General features: G+C 42.2%; 1 protein-coding gene across 1 annotated transcript in view; it reads left to right on the top strand.

The window, feature by feature from the left end:
• Positions 1-20388, top strand: part of LOC129681288 (uncharacterized) — a 48633-nt gene that overhangs the window by 1144 nt on the left and 27101 nt on the right. Inside the window, 9 exon segments of the mRNA XM_055613184.1 lie at positions 259-302; positions 305-365; positions 2889-3098; positions 3577-3739; positions 4498-4570; positions 6099-6185; positions 8180-8227; positions 13904-14090; positions 20341-20385. Coding sequence (XP_055469159.1) covers positions 259-302; positions 305-365; positions 2889-3098; positions 3577-3739; positions 4498-4570; positions 6099-6185; positions 8180-8227; positions 13904-14090; positions 20341-20385 — 918 coding nt within the window.

Below are 20388 nucleotides of genomic sequence, written 5' to 3'. Positions count from 1 at the left end.
CGAGCAGCTGTGCACTGTAGGGAGCCCATGAAAATATTCAAGCCTAAGTCAAAGGACAGCCTTACAACATTAAAAGTGATAGTGCATAGAGGGTTTACCTCAGTAAATAAAGCTAACATTTCCTGTGGGTTTCAGAATTGAAATGGTTTTTATAAACATATAGATCAGTTTTGTTTGGAGGGGGTTTACGGGCAGCTTGGAAAACACTGCTGTTTTTGTCCGTGAGGACAGTGTAAACTAGGTTTTTTCCTTCCTCAGGTGGGTGAGCAAGCACATTAAGAAGCCGATTTGCTCCACAGTCCTCAGCTGAGCAGGCACCCCAGCAACATTTTCCTGGCTGCAGGGTCATGTGACTTTAAATGCAGGTGAGAATAAATGGGCATTGCCTGTTGCTCAGCATTGACAGGTACCCATTGGGCTCCTTTATTTGCAAAGTATAATACCCTGTGAGCAGTTCAGTGATAAAGGGAACTTCCTGGGCTAGAAAAAGAGCTGTGGCTGGGATGTGGCTCAGCAGGTAGACGACTAGCTGAGCTGGTTACCGTCCACCAGCACTGCAGAAGCCCGGCAGGTGCTGCACGCCTGTAAACCCAGCATTGCATGTGGAGCTAAGATTAGAGGCTCAGTTACAGACCGAGATTGAGGGTAGCCAGGCTATGTGAGACCCTGTCTCAAGAAAGAGAAAAAGAACAAGTGAACTGGTACAGTGATGAACAGAGCAAGTAGCAGAAGATGTGATGGACTCAGCCATAGGGTTAGCAGGAGCTGCAGCAGGTCATTGGGCACAGCAGCCTGGCCGGTACAGTGAGGGGTCTTAGGGAGAATCAGTAGTCTTGAGTGCAGGGTGAGCTCATGCTATGACCACCTGTCCATCTCTCTCCCAGCCTGTCCTTAGTTTTTAAGTCAGTTTATTTTATTTATCTCTGTGCATGTGGGTATGCATGCCTGGCCAAGGCCAGAAGAGGGTAAGAGATGCCCAAGAGCTAGAGGTGGTTGTGAGCCACCTGATACCAGTGCTGGGAGCCTAACCTAGTCCTCTGCAAAAGCAGCAAGTGTCTTAACCACTGAGCCATCTCTTTTGTCCACTTTTCTGGGTTTTGATGGGATAAGAAGATAGAAGCATGAAGCCCAGGTTGGTCTGGAGCTCACCATCCTCTCTCAGCTTCTTGTCCTGGAATTAGAAGCCTGCACCTTTATGCCAACCAGCCTTTTTCTTGGATGGTTTCAGGTCCTCATTTTGTGTCCCAGGCCATAGACTGCAGAGAACAGTGAACCTGACTTTAGCCACGTGTCCCTGAGGGTGTACAGACAGAACATTCCCTCTGTCTTTAGCCCAAGGCTAGAGGAGACTCGCCACCCTGCTAGAGCTTTAAGAATCATGCCACAGGTTGCTTTTTAAAACCTGTCCTTCAATAAGGCCCTTTCCCCTTTAGCAAAAGGAAAAGCAAAGAATTCCTCACTGTTTTGTGTCGACTCCTTGGGGCAGAGTCGACCCATCTTCAGTACTTGTTTCAGGGTTTCCCAGCCTGAGGAGTGTGACCCCTCTGTGGGTAAAACGAACATTTCACAAGGGCCACCCAAGTCTACCAGAACACACATTATACTTCACATCAGCAGCAAACTTGCAGTTACAAAGCAGCAATGGGAATAATTTTCTGGGGCACGGCACCACAGCTCGAGGATGGTTGGGACCTACCAGCCCATGTGAAAATTTTCCAGAAAACCAGCCCTGTCATTTATATTCAGCCCTAATAAGAAAAAAAAAAAAAAAAAAGGGCAGTACGGCTCAGTGGTGGAGCATCTACCAAATCTGTAGCAAAGCGCCAGGTTCAATGCTCAGCACCACGAACAAAAAACTAAAAAGAAAATTCTGGGTGGTGAAAGTGGAGCTAAGGTAGTCTCGGGACTCCGTGCTCAGCAGTTTGTAGTCCCTTATCGAGGATCCCCTCACTCTCCCAGCAAATAAGACAGGACGGGACTGTCTGGACATATCCATAGTTGCCGGTGACCCCAGGCAGGAGAAGCAGATGCCCCTAACCCTGCAGACCCTCAGCTGCTGCTGTCATTTGGAAGTTGGGCTTAGGGAGCTAGAGGTTTGCTTTGGTTTGGTTTGGTTTGGTTTGAAAACAGGGTTTATCTGAGTCACTCTGTAGTGCAGGCTGGCCTCAAACCCACAGATATCCCCCTGCCTCCGCCTCCCTGAGCACTGGGATTAAAGCCGTGCAGCCCAGAGTTTTACAGAGTGTTGAGGTTCAGGCTCCCCTTCCTCTTCCTTCCCCCTCTTCCTCTACTCCTCCTTGACTCTTCCTCCTCGACTCCTCTTCCTCTTCTACCACTTTTTCCTTATCCTCCCCTTTTTCCTCTTCTTTCTTCTCCTTGAATCTTCCTCCTTGCCTCCTCCTCAACTGCTCCTCCTCACCATCTCCTCCTTAACTCTTCCTCCTCCTTGACTCCTTGCCTCCTGGTTTTCCTGCCTTGGCCTCCAGAGATGTTTCCCGGAGAGTCAGAAGAAGCCAGAAGAGGCAGATTCTGGCCCTTCCCCATCCCTCAACCTCCTGAGGCCTCAGACTGAGAGGTGACAGTGGAGCCCAGGTGGGGACCAGTCCTTTGTTGGCAGGGAAAGCCTGCTTCTCTCAGCCCTTTGTTGGGTGTCTTCACCTCTAGCTTTATTTGTGTGTGTGTGTGTGTGTGCGCGCGCGCGCGCCCATGACCTGTGTCCACCCAGCTCCGTGCCTGGGTTCCAGGTGCAGGCTGCCATCTCTGGCTCCCCGTGGGTGATTCAGATTCAAACTCCGGTTCCAGTGCTGGTCCAGCAAGTGCATCCCTGGCTGTCCTTTTCCACATCCACCCATCCTGACCTGCCTCCTCCTCTGTGCTTTCCACAACAGAGTGTTCTCGGGTGACATCGAGGTGGACGAGAAGCCAGCCAGCACCCCGTGGGGCAGCAAGATGCCCGTCGGCCAGCTAATGGCGGAATTCAGCAGCAGCGGCACCGGCGGCTGGGTGCACGGCGTCAGCTTCTCAGCCAGCAGGAGCCGCCTGGCCTGGGTCAGCCATGACAGCATGGTGTTCGTGGCCGACGCCTCCAAGAGTGTGCAGTGAGTCCTCGCCTGGCTGGGAGGGTTGGGGTGGGGGGGTACAGTTAGCAATCTGTATACATGCTGGCTCTCCACGGCAGCGAGGGGAAGTGTAGACAGCTGGTGGAGAGGCCCCGGATAGAGCAGTTGGGTCCCACTGAGGATCAATCACCCACCCCCACCCGTCAGGCAGTGCCTGTAGCCTGTAGGCCTGGTCTCTGCCACCCTGATGAAGATGATAGTTGGGAACTGGGAGGATGGCACCTCAGATGCCTGACTGTCTCCCCAATTCTGTGGTCCCCACCAGCCCCCAGGGAGATGGGATGGAGCATGGTGGCCCAGGAGGCGGAGGCAGGAGGTTCCGGAGTTTAAGGCCAGCCCAGTCTCTGTGTGAAAAAACCAGAGCTGAAGCTGCTGCCCCCGCTCAGCATACACACACACACACACACACACACACACACCCACCCTCAGGTCCTTCCCCTGACACCACCCCAAACAGGAGAGGCGCGATCTTCCTCCTGCCTTCGTGCCCCAGGTCTGCAGGGAGAATCCAAGTGGTGCTTTGTCACCAGACTGCAGTGAAGATGGCTCAGTGGCAAGGGAAGAAGCCCGGAGCCCGCTTTCAGGCAACTTGGCACTTGCCCTCCCATTGTCAGCCCCAGGTACGCACTGGGGGTTGGCCTCCACCTGGCCACCCTGTGAGGACACAGACGTGGTTCCTCCCCGCGCTGACTTGACTAGTTCTCTTGTGAAAGGGTCACCATGGCAAAACTGTGCTCTGGGACAGCTTTGCTTGTGTCAAGCTTTTATTTTGTATTTTGTTTGTTTGTATTTTGTTTTGTTTTTAAATTAAATTTTTATTTTTTATATTAATTGTAGTTTATTTTGTAGCCCGGCTCTAGCCCCCTCCCTCCCAATCATCCCTCCCTCCCTCTCCACCAACCCTCCCTCCCTCCTATATCATCCCTCCCTCCCTCCCCATCATCCCTCCCTCACTCATCTCTTCCCTGCTCCTCCCTGAGTCCACTGCTAGGGGAGGTCCTTCTCCCCTTCCATCTGACCCTAGTCTATCAGGTCTCATCAGGACTGGCTGCAGTGTCCTTCTCTGTGGCCTGGCAAGACTTCTCCTCCCTTGAGGGGGTTGGGGGGAGGTCAAAGAGCCAGCCACTGAGGTCATGTCAGAGACCTTGGTGTCAAGCTTTCACCCCTCCACGTGAATACACTCTTACAAGCCAGGCACGGTGGCGCAGGCCCACGATCCCAGCATCCAGGGAGCTGAGGCAGCGGGATCGTGAGTTTGAGGCCAGCCTGGTCCGCAGGGTAGGCCCCTCATGTGACGCTGTCACTGCCTGAGTTTGGTCCTCAGTGTGCGCTTCACATAGGAGGAGAACCATGTGTGACGTGCATTCCCCCTGCACAGGGTGTCGACTGTGAAGACAGAGTTTCTGCCACTGCTCAGTTTTTCCTTCTCAGAGAACAGCATCGTGATCACGGTGAGTGTACGCCCCTTGCAGGGTACCTCCTGTGCTGGGCCCAGGACTTGCCTCACACACCCTCCCCCTCACATACTTCCCCGCAGTGTCCACCCCTTGCTGGGTGCCACCTGCCTGTGCCATTCCCGGAGCGCATTTCCCACACTCCCCTGCACACTCCCGGGTGCAGTATGCCCCTTCTTGGGGTGCCACCTGCCTGTGCCAGTCAAACAAGGGGCATGTGCTTCCCAGAGTCTGCACAGAGAAGGGAGAGAACAGATTCTCACAGTCGTCTACTGACCTATATACCAAACACACAGCATAATGAACTAATAACAACCTGAAATGATAGTGAGTATGTAAAGGCCTTTCTCATGGGCTGCGCTGTGGCCTCAACCCTCGAGGCCAGCCAGGCTGGCATCTGAGGAGAAGGAGGCTGTCTCTGGAAGCTCTGCAGACAGGTTGGCTCATCCTGGTGTCCTGTCTACCCAGCTCTGCAGGCATTTTGGGGTGAAGGCTCTGTAAGGAGTCTCCCTATTTTTTTGTTTCCTTTGGGGTTGTGAATTAGGATGGAACCCAGGACTCCTGAAGGCCGATTTCAAAAGCCAGGAAGGCTCTGGCTGCCCAAGCAGGCTACTCTCAGAGGCCTTGTTGGGGACTGGTTGGCTTCAGCCATGCTCCGGTCACTTCTGAGCTTGGAAGGAGAAAGCAGTTCTTTTTTTGTCCGCATCTGCTGAGCCCTGTTCTGTCCCTAGCAGCCTCATGCTGAGGCTGTGGCCTTTCCTCCTCCCCCTGCTCCCTGTCTTCCTCCTGCTGCCTTCCCTTCCCTCTCTTTCCCCCTCCCTTGCTCTCCTTCTCTCACCTGTATCCCTCTCCCTCCCCTTTCCCTTAATTCTCTGTCCCCCCTCTCTCCTCTCTCCCTTTTCTGCGCCCTCTCCCTTCCCTTTTCTCCCCTTCCCTCTCCTCCTTCCTCTCTCTCTCCCTTTCTCCCACTCTCCCTTCCTCTCTCTTTCTTTCTCCCTTTCTCTCTCCCTCTTTTCTCTCCCTCTCACTCCCTCTCTCCCTTCCTCTCTCTCTTCTTCTCTCCCTCTGTCTCTCTCTCTCTCCATCCCTCTCTCTCTCCCTCCTTTTCTCTCTCCCTCTCCTCTGACACCAGATGGCTGTGAGCCACTGTTTGAGTGCTGGGACTCAAACTCAGGACCTCTGGAAGAGCAGCCAGCACTCTGAACCTCTGAGTCATCCCTGTAGCCCCTCTGACCTTGAACTTGTACCTTCTGTTCTCCACCTTCAGATGGCTAGGACTCTACACAAGCACCAGTAGCCAGTGTATGTGGCTTTGGGGACCTGGCCAGGGCCTGATGTAGTCTCGGGCCTACCCACTGGGCCACATCCCGGGTGCGTGAGCCCTCCCACTCTAGGACAGGGTCTCGTCGTGTGGCCCTGAGGGATCTGGAGCCTAATGTACCCCCAGCCATCTGTCGGTGTGGGGCTTGGGGGAATGGCCTCACTCCCTCCACCGACCTCATGGTCTCGCTCTTCTTTTAGCCAGGTATCCATTTACAATGTGGGCCAGCAGGACAGTCGCAAATCATGCACCACTGGCATCGACAAGACCATGATGATCTGGGATTTCAAGGTTTGTCTCTCCAGTGGCGGTCGGCAGTGCCTGGGTGCAGCCCGGGCCATGCATACACTATCCACTGAGCCGCCCTGCTGCAGTGCCTGGCAGAAGAGCCAGCCCCAGAGTCCCTAAGACAAGGGGAGCACAGCCCCACGGCAGGTGGATGGGTGGTAGCTCCGAGCCGCCCTCGTCCTCAGGAAAGCTTGGTGCCGTGTTGAAGCCAGCAGCCCACACAGCTGTGCACAGACACAGCTTCACAGTTTACACAGTTGGCCGAGGGCTCAGTCCTGGAATGCCCAGATTTGGGAGGCTGAAACAGAGGGATTGCTCTTAGCTTGGTGCCAGTCTGAGCTAGATGATAGAACCTTACCCCCCACACACACCAAAAAATAATGCAATGAGCCGAGAAGATAGAACTTGCACGCGCACACATGCAACACATGCTACAAGTGTGATAATACAAAAAGTAGTATAGGGCCTGGAGTGATGGCTCAGCAGTTAAGAGCACTCGCCTAGGCCTCAGGATTTGGTTCCCGACACCCCCTTGGCAGCTCACAACCAGGTCCATGGAGTCTGATTCTTCCACCTTCCACAGACAGCAGGCACACATGTGGTGTGTGCAAAAATACGTACGTGCCTACATACATACATACATACATGTGTACATACATACGTAAATTAGCTGGGTGGTATAGCATGCCTGTGACCCCAGTACTCGGAGAGGCAGAGGCAGGGGCATCTCTGTGAGTTCAAGGCCAGCCTGGTCTACAGAGCAAGTCCAGGACAGCCAGGGCTGCATAGAGAGACCCTGTCTCAACAAAACAACAAAATGACATAAATAAATCCTGAAATAAAGGTCCAGACTTAGGGACACATGTCTTTAATTCCAGGAGTCAGATAAGGATTGGTCTCTGTGGAGTTGGAGGCAGCCAGGGCCAGGCAGTGAGGGGAAGAAGAAGTGGGAAGGAAGGAAGAAGGGAGGAAGGAAGGAGTGAGGGAAGGAAGGAAAAGAGGGAAGAAAGGGAGAGAGGGAAGGAAGGAAGGAGGGAGGGAGGTAAGGAGGAAGGCTGTGTAGCCAGAGGTGATGTGAGCTTTTGGGGAAGGAGATTCCATGCCCTGAGGCCAGGGAGTACAGCAGTGTGGCAGAGAGCCAAGGTCTCCAGGGCTGACAGCTCTGCTTTCTCCAGACCCTGGAGTCATCCATCTAGGGCCTCCACAGCATGGAGGAGGAGCCACCCACACTAGGACCCGGGCTCCTTAAACGAAGTAACATGTCTTGGACGTAGTAATAGTCACTTAATAAAATACATACTTTAAATATTCAAACTGTATGAGCAGGGGCAGCAGAGAAACCAGCAAAATAGTAGCTGGTCCATTATTACAGTGAGTAATTTTATTATGGATGAGAGAGGAAAAGTGTTCAGAGGCACCTGGAAGAGTTCAGATCAGAGAGAAAAAGAAGCAGACTTGATATGACCAAGACTGTCTCGAAGAAAATAGAGAATATTAGGAGAAAAGTAGAGGTAGCTTAGACAGAGACAAAGTAAGCTTTCATCAATGCACAGGCTGGACCTAGGTCCCCCTTCACTTACGTAGCGGATGTGCAGCTTGGTCAACATGAGGGTCCCCTAACAATTGGACTAAGAGCTTTCACTGACTCTGTTGCTTGCCCTTAGTTCCCTCCCCTAGCTGGGCTATCTTGCCTGTCCTTACTGAGAGAGGATGCTCTTAGTCTTGCCTCATGTCAGGGTGGGTTGGTACACATAGTGAGCCTCTCTGAAGAGAATGAAGTCATGGGGGAGGGAATAATGATGGTGGGACTGTGAGGAGAGAAGGGATGGGTGCCTGTGATGAATATATGAAATTAATTAATTGGTGGAAAGAAAGGGTAATTTCTAGAATATTTAGGAAATTAGGAAGTGCAGAAAGAGATGAGGCTGTTTGGGAAGGCACAGGAATCTAGATGGGTGCTTTGAGGTATCTAACGAGTACATTTACTCCCCCTTCAGGCAACTCGGAAGCCACCATGGGTGTTGATATCCTGATAGGAGCCACAGGTCAGTAGAGAGCAGTATGTTCCTTTTGTCAGAGAAGAAAAATGGTTATTTTGCTGACAAGGACTATTTCACTAATTCTGGATGAATGCTGTTTTTGGTATGTGTGTTTGTTTGTTTGTTTTTGTTGTTGTTTGTTTAAATCACCAGAATTCCTTTGATACTGCGTGTTGAGCAGGTCCAGGACTGATAATTTTTGGATAATTGCACTTCCTGGGACCTAATAATTTTAAACTATTAGGAAAGCCTGATCACACTCTTCACACCTATTATGTCCTTTTAAAAAGTAATGAGTTTAGTTATCACATACTACTATAGAGATTTCCTTATGATGTATTTCTATTTCCCATACTCAAATGTGTCATACTTTTAAAATCATAATTATTTGGCAGAATATCTTTATGAAGAACCTAACAGTCTGGTAGAATTTTGCTATCGTAATGAGAACTGTGTAATTACATGTGTTAATGAAATTACACACTTTGCTGAAGTCAAAAATTATTACTGTCACCAAATACAATAACTGTAAAGACAGGTAATTCTAATTTTGAATGATTTGCCCATGATTATTATATGTCTGAAGTTTGCTACATATTTTATTAATAAATGTACCGAGCATCTCCCATGTTTCAGTTACAATTCTTTGTCTATCTAGGATTAATATATAAAATTTACTATATACTAATAAGCATGCGCACTCCTCTCCACTCTTCCAAGCTTTCTGACTTCTCTGTGCATGAAGCTTTCTGACCATATCTTAGTAAAACACATTCATCTTTAAAGTATTCTATGATTTTTGCATGTGTTAGACACCAAGGTTCACAGTTTTAATAATTTTGTATGCTGCCTTTTTTCACCTGGGCATTTAACAGGTTAAAAAAATAGGAATTGATAATCTTTGGAGATGAATATAAATTTCATGATATTTTTACATTACTGTCTTTTAAATATTATTATTATCATTTATTTCAATTTATTCAAATTATATTGTGGCTGTGGCCCCCTCTCTCATCTCCTCCCAATCCCACTCTCTTTACCTCTTTTCTCTCTACACCCCTCCCCTAGTGCACTGATATGGAAGGTTGTCGTCCCCTTTTATTTGACCCTATACAAGTATTCCTCCTATTTGACCCTATATAAGTATTCCTCCTATTGTTGCGCTGATATGGTTACAGTTATCTGTCCTTCTAGCTAACATCTATCCTCTATCGTCTATATAATATATCTATTACACACATACACACACACAGTTTTGAATATGTTATTTCTTCGAAACACATGTGGTTCAATTTTTTTTTAAATCAATGTCTTAAAGTCAAAATTTGAAATGCATGTCTCCCTTTGTCAGTTTTGGCTTGAGCCTTGGAATGTTGATGTCACAGTGGTTTCTCCCCCTGACTACTACAGAATGTTTACACTTCAGTGGTTCATCTACAAACTGCTGTAGCCATTTTGGTTAGTGCCAGGAAAGAAAAGGATAATTTTGTGCCCAGTGAAAGGTTCTTCATTCCAGGCTCCACTGTAAAGGTATTTTAAAATGATCATTATGATTTTCATGCTAGACTAATGGTTTCAGGAAGTGTTCTGTCTTGATTTCTCGAGAATCTGTGATCTAATTCCTAGCAGTTGTTTCATGAAAAGCTACTCCTGTTATAAATAGTCAGTACCATTCCCCCCAAAAAAACAAAGTTATCATGACAGAGAGGTATGCTCTGAGTTATTATACAAGGGAGTGATTATCCATGTATCTTCAAAACTATATGCCCAAGATATGAGAGATTATTTTTTCTTTCATCTAGTTGTTTTACCCTCTATGCCAACAAAGTTTTGTTGGAAAGTGCTCAGATTTCAGCCCCAAATTTCAACAACTTTCTGGTTTCAAACATATATTTCTCAATATGTGAACACTGATTCAGCTAGATAGGAATGACTTTCCAGACATACTCATTTAGTTACAATTTTATCATGAACTGCATTGGCAATATTTTATAAAATACCTTTACATTACTGCCGGATGCATTTGATGACAACCTTGGCTGATGTCTCTCTTTGACTGTTCAGTTCACAGGGATCTTTAATGCTTCCTAAGTAAAAACTATCGCTTGTCAGTACATATTCCTTGAATGAAATAAAACGTCTTAGGCATGGTTATATTCACTTAATAAAATATATACTTTAAATATTCCAACTGTATGAACAGGAACAGTAGACAAACCAGTAAAATAGTAGCCACTCCATTATTATAGGAATTAATTTTATTATGGGTCAGAGAGGAAAAATGTTCAGAGGCACCTGGAAGAGTTCATAGCACAGAGAAAAAGAAGCAGACTTGATATTACTAAGACTATCTAGAAGAGAATGGAGAATATTAGAAAAGTAAAGATAGCTTAAACAGAGACAAACTTTGCTTTCATAAATGCACAGGCTGGACCTAGGTCCACCTACACATATGTAGCAGATGTGCATCTTGGTCAGCATGTGGGACCCCTAACAATTGGACTGAGGGCTGTCTCTTAACTCTGTTGCTTGCCTTTAGTTTCCTTTCCCCTAGCTGGGTTGTCTTCCCTGTCCTTAGTGAGAGAGGAAGCTCTTAGTCCTACCTCATGTGATGTGTCAGGGTGGGTTGTTACACACAGTGAGCCTCTCTGAAGAAAAAGAGGGGATGGGGGAGGGGAGAATGATGGTGGGACTGTGAGGAGAGAAGGGATGGGGCCTGGGATGAAGATGTGAAATTTATAAATAAGTTAATTAGTGTAAAAAGGGTATTTCTAGACTATTCAGGAAATTAGGATAGTGCAGAAAGAGATGAGGCTCTTTGGGAAGGCACAGGAATCTGGACGTGTGTTTTGAGATGTATAACAAGTCCATTTACTTCCCCTTCAAGGAACCTGGAGGCCACTATGGGTGTTGATATCCTGATAGGAGCTACATGTCAATAGAGAGCCATATGTCCCCTTTGTCAGAGCAAGAAAAATGGCTATTTTGCTGGATCAGAACTTTTGCATAAATTCTTGATGAATGCTGTTTTTGGTAGGTGTGTTTGTTTGGTTTTTGCTTGTTGCTCTCTAATCACCAGAATTCCTTCGAAAATGCATGCTGAGCAGGTCCAGGACTGGCATTTTTGGATATTTGCACTCCCTGGGACCTAAGTAGTTTATACTATTAGGAAAGCATGATTACTTTCTTTACACATATTTATTACTATTTTAAAAATAATGGGGTTAGTAACCACGTGGCACTATAGAGATTTCCTTCTGATGTGTTTTTATTTCCCGTATTCAAATGTGCCATTTTTTAAATCATAATTATTCAGCAGAATATCTTAATGAAGAACCGAACAGTCTGGTAGAGTTTTGCTATCTTAATTAGAAGTGTATAATTACAGATATTAATGAAATTACAGACTGTGCAGAAGGCAAAAATTATTACTGTCACCAAAATACAATCATTTTAAAGACAGACATTCTAATTTTTAATGATTTGTCCATGATTATTTTATGTCCAATGTAAACTACGTTTCTTTATTATGAAACATACAGAGCATCTCCCATGTTTCAGTTACAATTCTTTGTTTCTCTAGGATTAATATATAAAATTTACTATATTCTAATTATCATATGTACTCCTCTCCACTCTTTAAAACTTTCTGACTTCTCTGTGCATGATGCTTTCTGACTATATCTCAGTAAAGCACATTCATCTTTAAAGTATGCTATGATTTTTGCATATGTTAGACTCCAAGGTTCACAGTCTTAATGATTTTGCATGCTACCTCATTTCACATGGATCTTTAGCAGGTTAAAAGAAGTAGGAATTGATAATCTTTAGAGATGAATATAAATTTCACGATGTTTTTTTTTTTACATTGCTGACACATTACTCACTTTTAGTATTCATTTTTATTATCGTTCTTACTTTTTTTTCAAATTTTATTGCAGCTGTGGCTCCCACCCTCATCTCCTCCCAATCCCACCCTCTTCTCTTCTCCCCCTATGCCCCTCCCATAGTGTACTGATAGGGAAGGTCCTCCTCCCTTTCTATTTGACCCTAGTCTATCATGATGTTTTATACAAGTATTCCTTTTATTTTTGCACACATATTATTACACTTATCTATCCTTCTACCTAACATCAATCATCTATTATCTCTATCATATCTTTTATACACACATACACACAAATACGTATGGTTGTAAAAATGTCAATCCAAACATGTGGTTCAAGAATTGTTCAAAATCAGTGTTTTAAAGTCAACAGTTTGAAAGAAGTGAAATGCATGTGTCACATTGTCAGTTATGGCATGAGCCTTGGAATGTTGACATCACAGTGGTTTCTCCCCCTGACTACTACAGAATGTGTACACTTCAGTAGTTCATCTATAAAATGCTGTAGCCGTTTTTGCTTAATACCAGAAAAGAAAAGCTTAATTTGTGCCCAGTGAAAGGTTCTCCATTCCAGGCTCCACTGTAAATGTATTTTGAAATGACTATTATGGTTCTCATCATAGACTGATGATTTCAGGAAGCATGATGTCTTGATTCATTCAGATTATGTAAACCCAGCTTCTTGAAAAGCTACTCATATTACAATTTAGTACCATTCTCCAAAAGAAAGGAAAAAAATACCTGAAGTATGCTTTGAGCTATAAAGGAGAAAGGTGTTTGTATATCTTCAAAACTATATCTGACCAAGTTATGAGTGAGGACTATTCTCTATACCGTCTAATTATGGAACGCATCCTGAATACAAGTATTTGTTATAAGTTTGTATCAGATTTCAACTTTAAAATCTCAAAAGCTCTCTGATTTTCAACAGACTTTCATTGTTTCTGACATATTTTATGTTCTTTGAAACCTAAATCTCAATATTTTGATATAGATTCAGACTAGAGAAGAACTGTTTTCCAAACATGCTCTTTTACTTTCAATTCTGTTATCATGAAACTGAATTGGTACTATTTTTAACATACCCCTTTACATTACATACGTTTCATTTATGCGCATATTGAAGACCATTGGCTGCTGTCTTTCTTTTGACACTTTCATTCATTTCATTGTTTTCTAACTAAAAGCTATGGGATCTCTGTATACATTCCTTGTTTTTAGCAGAGTAATAGTCACTTAAGTACAGATACATTTTAAATGCTCAATTACATGATCTGGATAACAGGAAAAAACACCAAATCTTAGATGATTATAGGGAAGAATTTTATTATGGATAAAAGATGAAAAATGTTCAGAGGATTCTAGAAAAGTTCAGACCTGGGGGGAGAAAAACATTTCATGTGACCAAGCTGTCTATGAGAAAAGAAACAATATTAAGACAGGAAAGTGGAGATAGCTCAGACAAGTAAAGAAACTGCCTTTATATACAGATAGTTTGCTTGAATATTTTAGGAGTTAGCAGAGTGTAGGCTTGTTTGGGAAGTGACAGGAATACAGGTGTGGGTTCTGAGATGTATAACAAGTACTTTTACTTCCCCTTCAGTTGACGTGGAGGCCAGCATTGGTGGTTGATATCCTGATATCACAGGTTGGTGGAGTGCCATATGTCGCTTTTGCCAGAGGCAAGGAAAATGACTTCTCTTGCAAATTGAGCCTGTGTTTTAAAACTATGCACCCTTTGAAATTTAGTATGGATATCAGTCTTGTAATTATCCACTGAATACCTGTTCTTTTAGGTCGAGACCTGTCCCAGGAGAATCCATATTTACCCACATGGAAGCCTATGAGGAAGGAGTTCACCACCGATGGAATATATCGAACCTTGCTATGCCAAGGCTCCATGAAACTCAGAAGAGACAAAACAAGAGAAAAAAAGCTACATCTCTCCTTGTTCAATGATGTTTTGGTTGTTGCTAATAACCTGTGAGTATATCCCTCATGCCTGCCGTAGTATTAGAGGCTACACTTTGATTAGGCTTTACTGTACAAAAATAAAATAGTTTTTTGTCATGTTTTGCTTTATAATTACTTCATTATTTCCCCATTTTATTTCTTATTACCATCCTCCCATGTTCCCTTACTTGGTCTCTTTTAAAATCATAGCTTCTTTTTTTAATTAATAATTGTTACACAAATATATGTGTGTTAAGGTACATATATGTGTGTGGATATATATATATATATATCCCTAACTACATAATCAGCTCAGTCTGTATAATACTAATTGTATATATATTTTCAGGACTGACCATTTGGTATTGATAGCCAATTGGTCTGTTATTCTTATGAGAGGGGTATTTCTCTTACTCTCAAAATTGCACAGCGGCACAGACTTTTTGAAGTAGAGTTGAAGCTTAGTGGACTTTCTTCTGTATACATTTTCACTTTGTTATCACAAATGTTTCAGGCATACTTTAAAAAATGAATTATTTAAAATGTGATGCTGCTGTTTGAGGAAAAAATAGCAATAATCGTGAAAAGGAGAGAGGTGTCAGCAATTATAGTTATTTTGAAGCTAACTTATGAGTATTGGAAGTTTGTGGACTACACTGAAATTTTTTTCAAAAACTATTTAGAATATGAAAGATAAAGTCACTGATTATATTGGTTGCTCAAAGGGGTTCATATATGTAAGCCTCTGAACTCATAACTTCCAAATTAGTGTGAAGAGATGAGAAGCAGACACTATCCCTACACTCATCAGTGGAACTGCTGGTACCACGTAGGTCCTGCTTGGTGATCCTGCAGATGCTAAGGACTGCTGTGATTGAAGCTACATATATGCATTGTTACATATGAGTATGGAGGTGTTTTCTAGGACCACATCACATATAATCTCGAGGGGCCATGATCATAGCCTTCATATTATTCTGAAAGGAATAAAATTGATCCTGACCTCATCAAGTACATATTTTAAGGAGTATTCTCATAAGTATGTAAATAGATTTGAGGACAGACATCAATAAAACAGTCTCAGTTTGTGGCGTAAATTTTCCAGTCATTGAGTAATATTCCTGAAGATCCATTTCATAAATTGTGAAAAAAATGAAAGGAGAGAGTTCTTCTATACATTATAGAGACAACCAAATGCATACATTTTTCTCTCAACACTGAGAGAAAACTCAACCCTCAACATTTTGCTCTCACTGTAAGCTCCCATCCTAGAAAAGGGTGACTTAGTGTCTGACCAGTACAGGCCAGTGAATGGCCCAGCTATCTGTCCATCTTTCTTTTCATTTCTCCTCAGCTCCACTTTAGTCCACAATTGGAAATCCTAATTTTATTTTGAAAGATAGTAATCAACTCATTTGAGATAAAAAAGATACTGATCATTTCCCATCAATGTGTTTGTGAAACAAATGAATTTCACTTTGACTTTTGAAGATAATGGAAACTAAAAAATGTTCGATTTTCTTAAAAGAAAATCTAGTTTGTTCCTCTTTGGAAAATCTATTTTGTTCCTCTTTGGTTGAATTGGAATAGTAATTAAAACTGTTTCGAGATTATCATTTATATTATGAAAAGAGGATTATCAAGCTTATGAGATGGTTGTCATTTTTTCATTTTCAATGTAGATTATTTCTAATAAGAAATATTACAATTAGAAGTTACAGGTTTCATTAAGCATTACTTCCCAATTTTGGTTCATATATGTATATACATATGTGCATATATATATATGTATTATGTATATTCATATATGTATATATACATTCATACGTACACATACATATGCATACATTCACAATGTCTTGAGGGTGGAAAGCAAATGTAAATATGAATATTTTATATATTTGAGGTGTGTGTGTGTGTATATATGTGTATCCTGAAGTATATGTTACATGATATGCTTGTATTTTCACTATAGGATGTTATGTTAGATGGGTGGGAAATCTTTATTTCTTCACATTTTGGATTTTAGAAATATTTACGTGTAGGAATTTTGAATCAGGGTTTATACTTGTCACCTAATTTCTCCTGACTATGAGAGAGTCAGAGTCATTATCTTCAGTTGTGTAGCCACATATTAGCTCACCAGTATCCAGTGAAGAATTCCAAATTCAGGTTTACATAACAAATGCCCCAGAAAATTCTCAGTCCGTCATAAAAATAATACAAAAGAATCACAAATGTGGGAAGGAGAACTCTCAGGAGATAGAAAGGAGAGAGTAAGAAAAATTAATCAGAACACATTACATATGTATATGAAATTCTTAACTAACTTCATATAAATATGTGAAGAAAGAATGAGACTTAGGCTCCCAGGTAATTGTTTTTCAAAAACACTTTTGATAACATCAGAATGTTTGATAAGGTGACATTTGTAATCAGTTGATGAGGTTACTGGAAAAAAGAATCCTCTTTGTGTTACTTGCACATCGTGGGTTCACTGAAGGTGCAACAGCAGTAAGCTGGCATGACTTCTTAGTACAGGGTAAAGGACAATGGAATGTGAATATTATTATGTCAGACAGTATTTCTATAGTATTTATTTTGAAAATGTTATCAAAATTATTTAATAAAATATCTTAACTAGTTTTTGATATGAAATTATGGAAATAAACAATGCAGAAAAGGTTAGTATTCAGTTAAATAGGGTTGGAGAAATATTGAAAGAGATAGCTTTCTAAAAATGCTATGCCTTTAAAATCCATAGTATACTTATGTAACAAAACACTCACTAATCAGAAAAAGACCAGGCTACAGGTATTTGTGACCATCAAAAGTGTGTACTCAGTGACTTCCTTCAACACAAGCTTTGTTGAGATCTGTGTACCATGGCATAAGCTGTGCCTTGATCATAGAGAGGTATGAGTCCTCTGCTTTGGGACAGGAAGAACTTGGTCTTACTACAAGCAATTCCAACTAGAATGAAAAGCAAATTAACAAATACTTGATTTTCTAGGGGGAAGAAAGGTTTAAAATAAGAGTCTATTTCACTGAGTTATTTAGGGATAGATGACTTTGTGGACATATTCAAGACAGACAGCAGCTCTGCTTGCAAGTCCATTCACCTGTTCTGCCCCAAGAAACATCTTGTTGCCACTTTTTGGTAAGACCTACAGCTTGGACCTGTGTTCAGAAAAAGGCTGGCTGTAGAAATTGTGGGTCAGAATAATGCTAACTCACATGGAAAATATAAATCTCTTCACCAGAATATTTACTAAATAAGAATTTATCAGTGTCATTGTATGCAAGCTGCCAACTCAAGTTTTCCACTTCTATGAAGACCCGAGTATGTCTGTACTTTTCATCACACACATTTCTATGTGTAAGTAGGTTCCTTAAGATTTTGATCTGTGATGTTCATCAGGACTCCACAAAATCCTTGGGGTGAAAATGAAGTGCATTGTGTTATATGAAGAATGTGACAGGACCAGGACTTACCTCATTCTTCACATTCCTCACTGCAAAATGACCTGATATTTTCTGTGTTTTTAAAGTATACAAATTGATCTCTCCTCAGTGATATTGTGTAGTATAATTGATTTTGAAAAAAATATCTCCTATACCCTCAAGTTAATTTCCTAAAAGTTGTATTTGATTGTACAGTAACCTTTGGACTGCTCAAGGTCTTAAATGTGTGTGCAGCAGAATATCACTGGTGTCTATATTCAACAGTTGAGGACCAGTGTCATTATACCATCAGAATCACTGATCTGTGCACTGCAGGGAAATTTCAAATTCACATTCTGATCTTTCAGGAGAAGATGTGATCATGGTATACTGAGAATATCTTGAATATGAAGGTTGGGATCACAGGGATTATGTACTGTAAACCTTCTGTTCTACGCAAGTATATACCAGAATTCATGTCTTTCCCACATTAAAATTTCATCACAGGCAACCCCATTCATTCCTCTGTCCATATGTCTAGTCTCATCACAGAGTTGACTCAATTAACACAAGTGCTTGCAAGTTGTATAAACTTCTGGGTTCTGTGACTTTACTCTTTACCTGGAAAAGCATTTCCATAGACTTGATGAAGAAGATCATCTTTGTGTTGTTCTCTCAATATTTTCTGTCCTTTTGTAATATCTCTGAAGATTTTCTATGTTAATTTTTGGTGTTTCTCCCATCTGGAATATGAGAAAATACTGTGTCTAGGGATATATGAAATATTTACTGACATTTCCATTAAACTTTTCTTTTTATGACTGAGTGAAGTTTGGAAGTCCAATTGACACTAGTGCACATTCAATTAAATATGCACCAGGCATTTTCAATAATGCATATAGCCAAATTCCTTTGATGTTTCTATCTTTGTCACTTTTTAATTTGGTGATATTAGATGTGTTATCTGTTTACACTTGCATATTGAGGGCCACAAGCATAATCCACCCTTCTGGTAAGAGTGATTTCAGGCAGAATATAAAGTGGGTTAGCAGTTAATAGTGGAAACATGAAAGGTGAGAGTCTCTTGTCAAGAATCATTCACAAAGAATTTCATTATGGATATGCAGCTCCATTTATGGATGTAGAACCATGACAACAGAGAAGTGAAATGTATCTGAATGTTCCTGGCAACAAGGATCACAATTTTCAGAAATTTGAAATAACTCACATTTTAGCTTATGAATGAAAAACAGTACCTGGCATAGGGCTATAAAATAGTAGAATTAAGAATAGTGGAATGAGTCTTTCAGATGCCCTGTGTGGTAGAATTCTTCCCTGTTCCCTGTTTTCTCCCTCTTCCAATGTCTGTCCCTTTTGCATTTGTGAATGAGGATTGAGCATCTTACCCAGGGTTATCCTTCTTACTTAGCTTCTTTAGGTATATAGATTTTAGTATGTTTACCCTATATATTATGTCTAATATCCACTTACAAGTGAGTATATACTATGTATATCTTTCTCCTTCTGGGATAACTTAGGATGATCTTTCCTAGTTCCTACTATTTGCCTACAAATTTCATGATATCCTTGTTTTTATTGCTGAGTAGTATTCCATTGTGTAAATGTACCACAATTTCTGTATCCATTCCTCCGTTAAGGGACGTCTTGGTTCTTTGCAGATTCTGTCTATTATGAATAAAGCTGCTATAAACATGGTTGAGCAAATTTCCATGTATATTTGAGGATATTTTGGATATATGCCTAAGAGTTGTAAAACTGGATCTTGCAAAGGAGATGCTGAGACTCATAGCCAAACTTTGGGCAAAGTGCATGGAACCTTATGAAAGAAGGGGGAGACAGAAAGACCTGGAGGGGACAGGAGCTCCACAAGGAGAGCAACAGAACCAAAAAATCTGGGCCCAGGTATCTTTTCTGAGACTTCCAAGGAAGGACCATACATGCAGATAGTCTAGAATCGCTGCACAGATGTAGTCCATAGCAGCTCAGTGTCCAAGTGGGTTCCCTAGTATGTAGAACAGGAGCTGTCTCTGAGATGAACTCAGTGTCTGGCTCTTTGATCACCTCCCCCCTGAGGGGTTGTGGGCAGCCTTATGAAGCCACAGAGGAAGACATGCAGCCATTCCTGATGAGACCTGATAGGCTAGAGTCAGATGGAAGGGCAGGAGTTCCTTCTCTATCAGTGGATTCTGGGAGGTGCAGGGGAAGAGATGAAGGAGGGAGGGCATGATTGGGAGGAGATAAGGGAGGAAATTACAACAAGTATACAAAGTGAATAAGTTATAAAGTAAATCAATTAAAATTATTGTAGAAAACAATAGCAAAATGGGTAAGGGTTGTACTTTGGATAAAAAAAATGTTCATCAACAAAATAATGTTGATGGTGATAAGACCCTTTGAATATATCCAATATAACTTGTCTAACTCATTCAACACAATACTTTTCACTTTATGAAATCTTAGTGTGCCACATTCATCTTAAACCATTTTATATTTGAGTGTTACATGCTACAATTAAATACAGGTGGGCTCATTATTAATTAGCACCAAAGGAATTGATCTTATGTTTCACACAGATAAAGCACTAGTTTTCTAGGAACTAATGTCTTTCATGCCAAGTCTCTAATTCATATGAGAAAATAATAATTTTTATCATAAAAGGTGTTTTCCCTGTTTAAGTGTGTGTTCTAACCAAAGGTCATATTCTTTATGTTTGCATTAGTGTGAATAATGAAATAATAATTCCTTTCTATGTGAACAAGACATTCCCACCCAGCATCACCACTATTGTTTAATTCCTATCATGTATGTTTTCCAGGGAAATAACAGATCTAACAGCAGCCCAGTCATGTGAAGAATGCCAGCT

This window comes from Psammomys obesus, unplaced genomic scaffold (genome assembly GCF_907164565.1).
Source record: "Psammomys obesus unplaced genomic scaffold, mPsaObe1.curated_primary_1811, whole genome shotgun sequence".
Taxonomy (NCBI): Eukaryota; Metazoa; Chordata; class Mammalia; order Rodentia; family Muridae; genus Psammomys; species Psammomys obesus.
The sequence above is the reverse complement of the archived record's forward strand: the minus strand, read 5'-3'. Positions and strand labels throughout refer to the sequence as shown.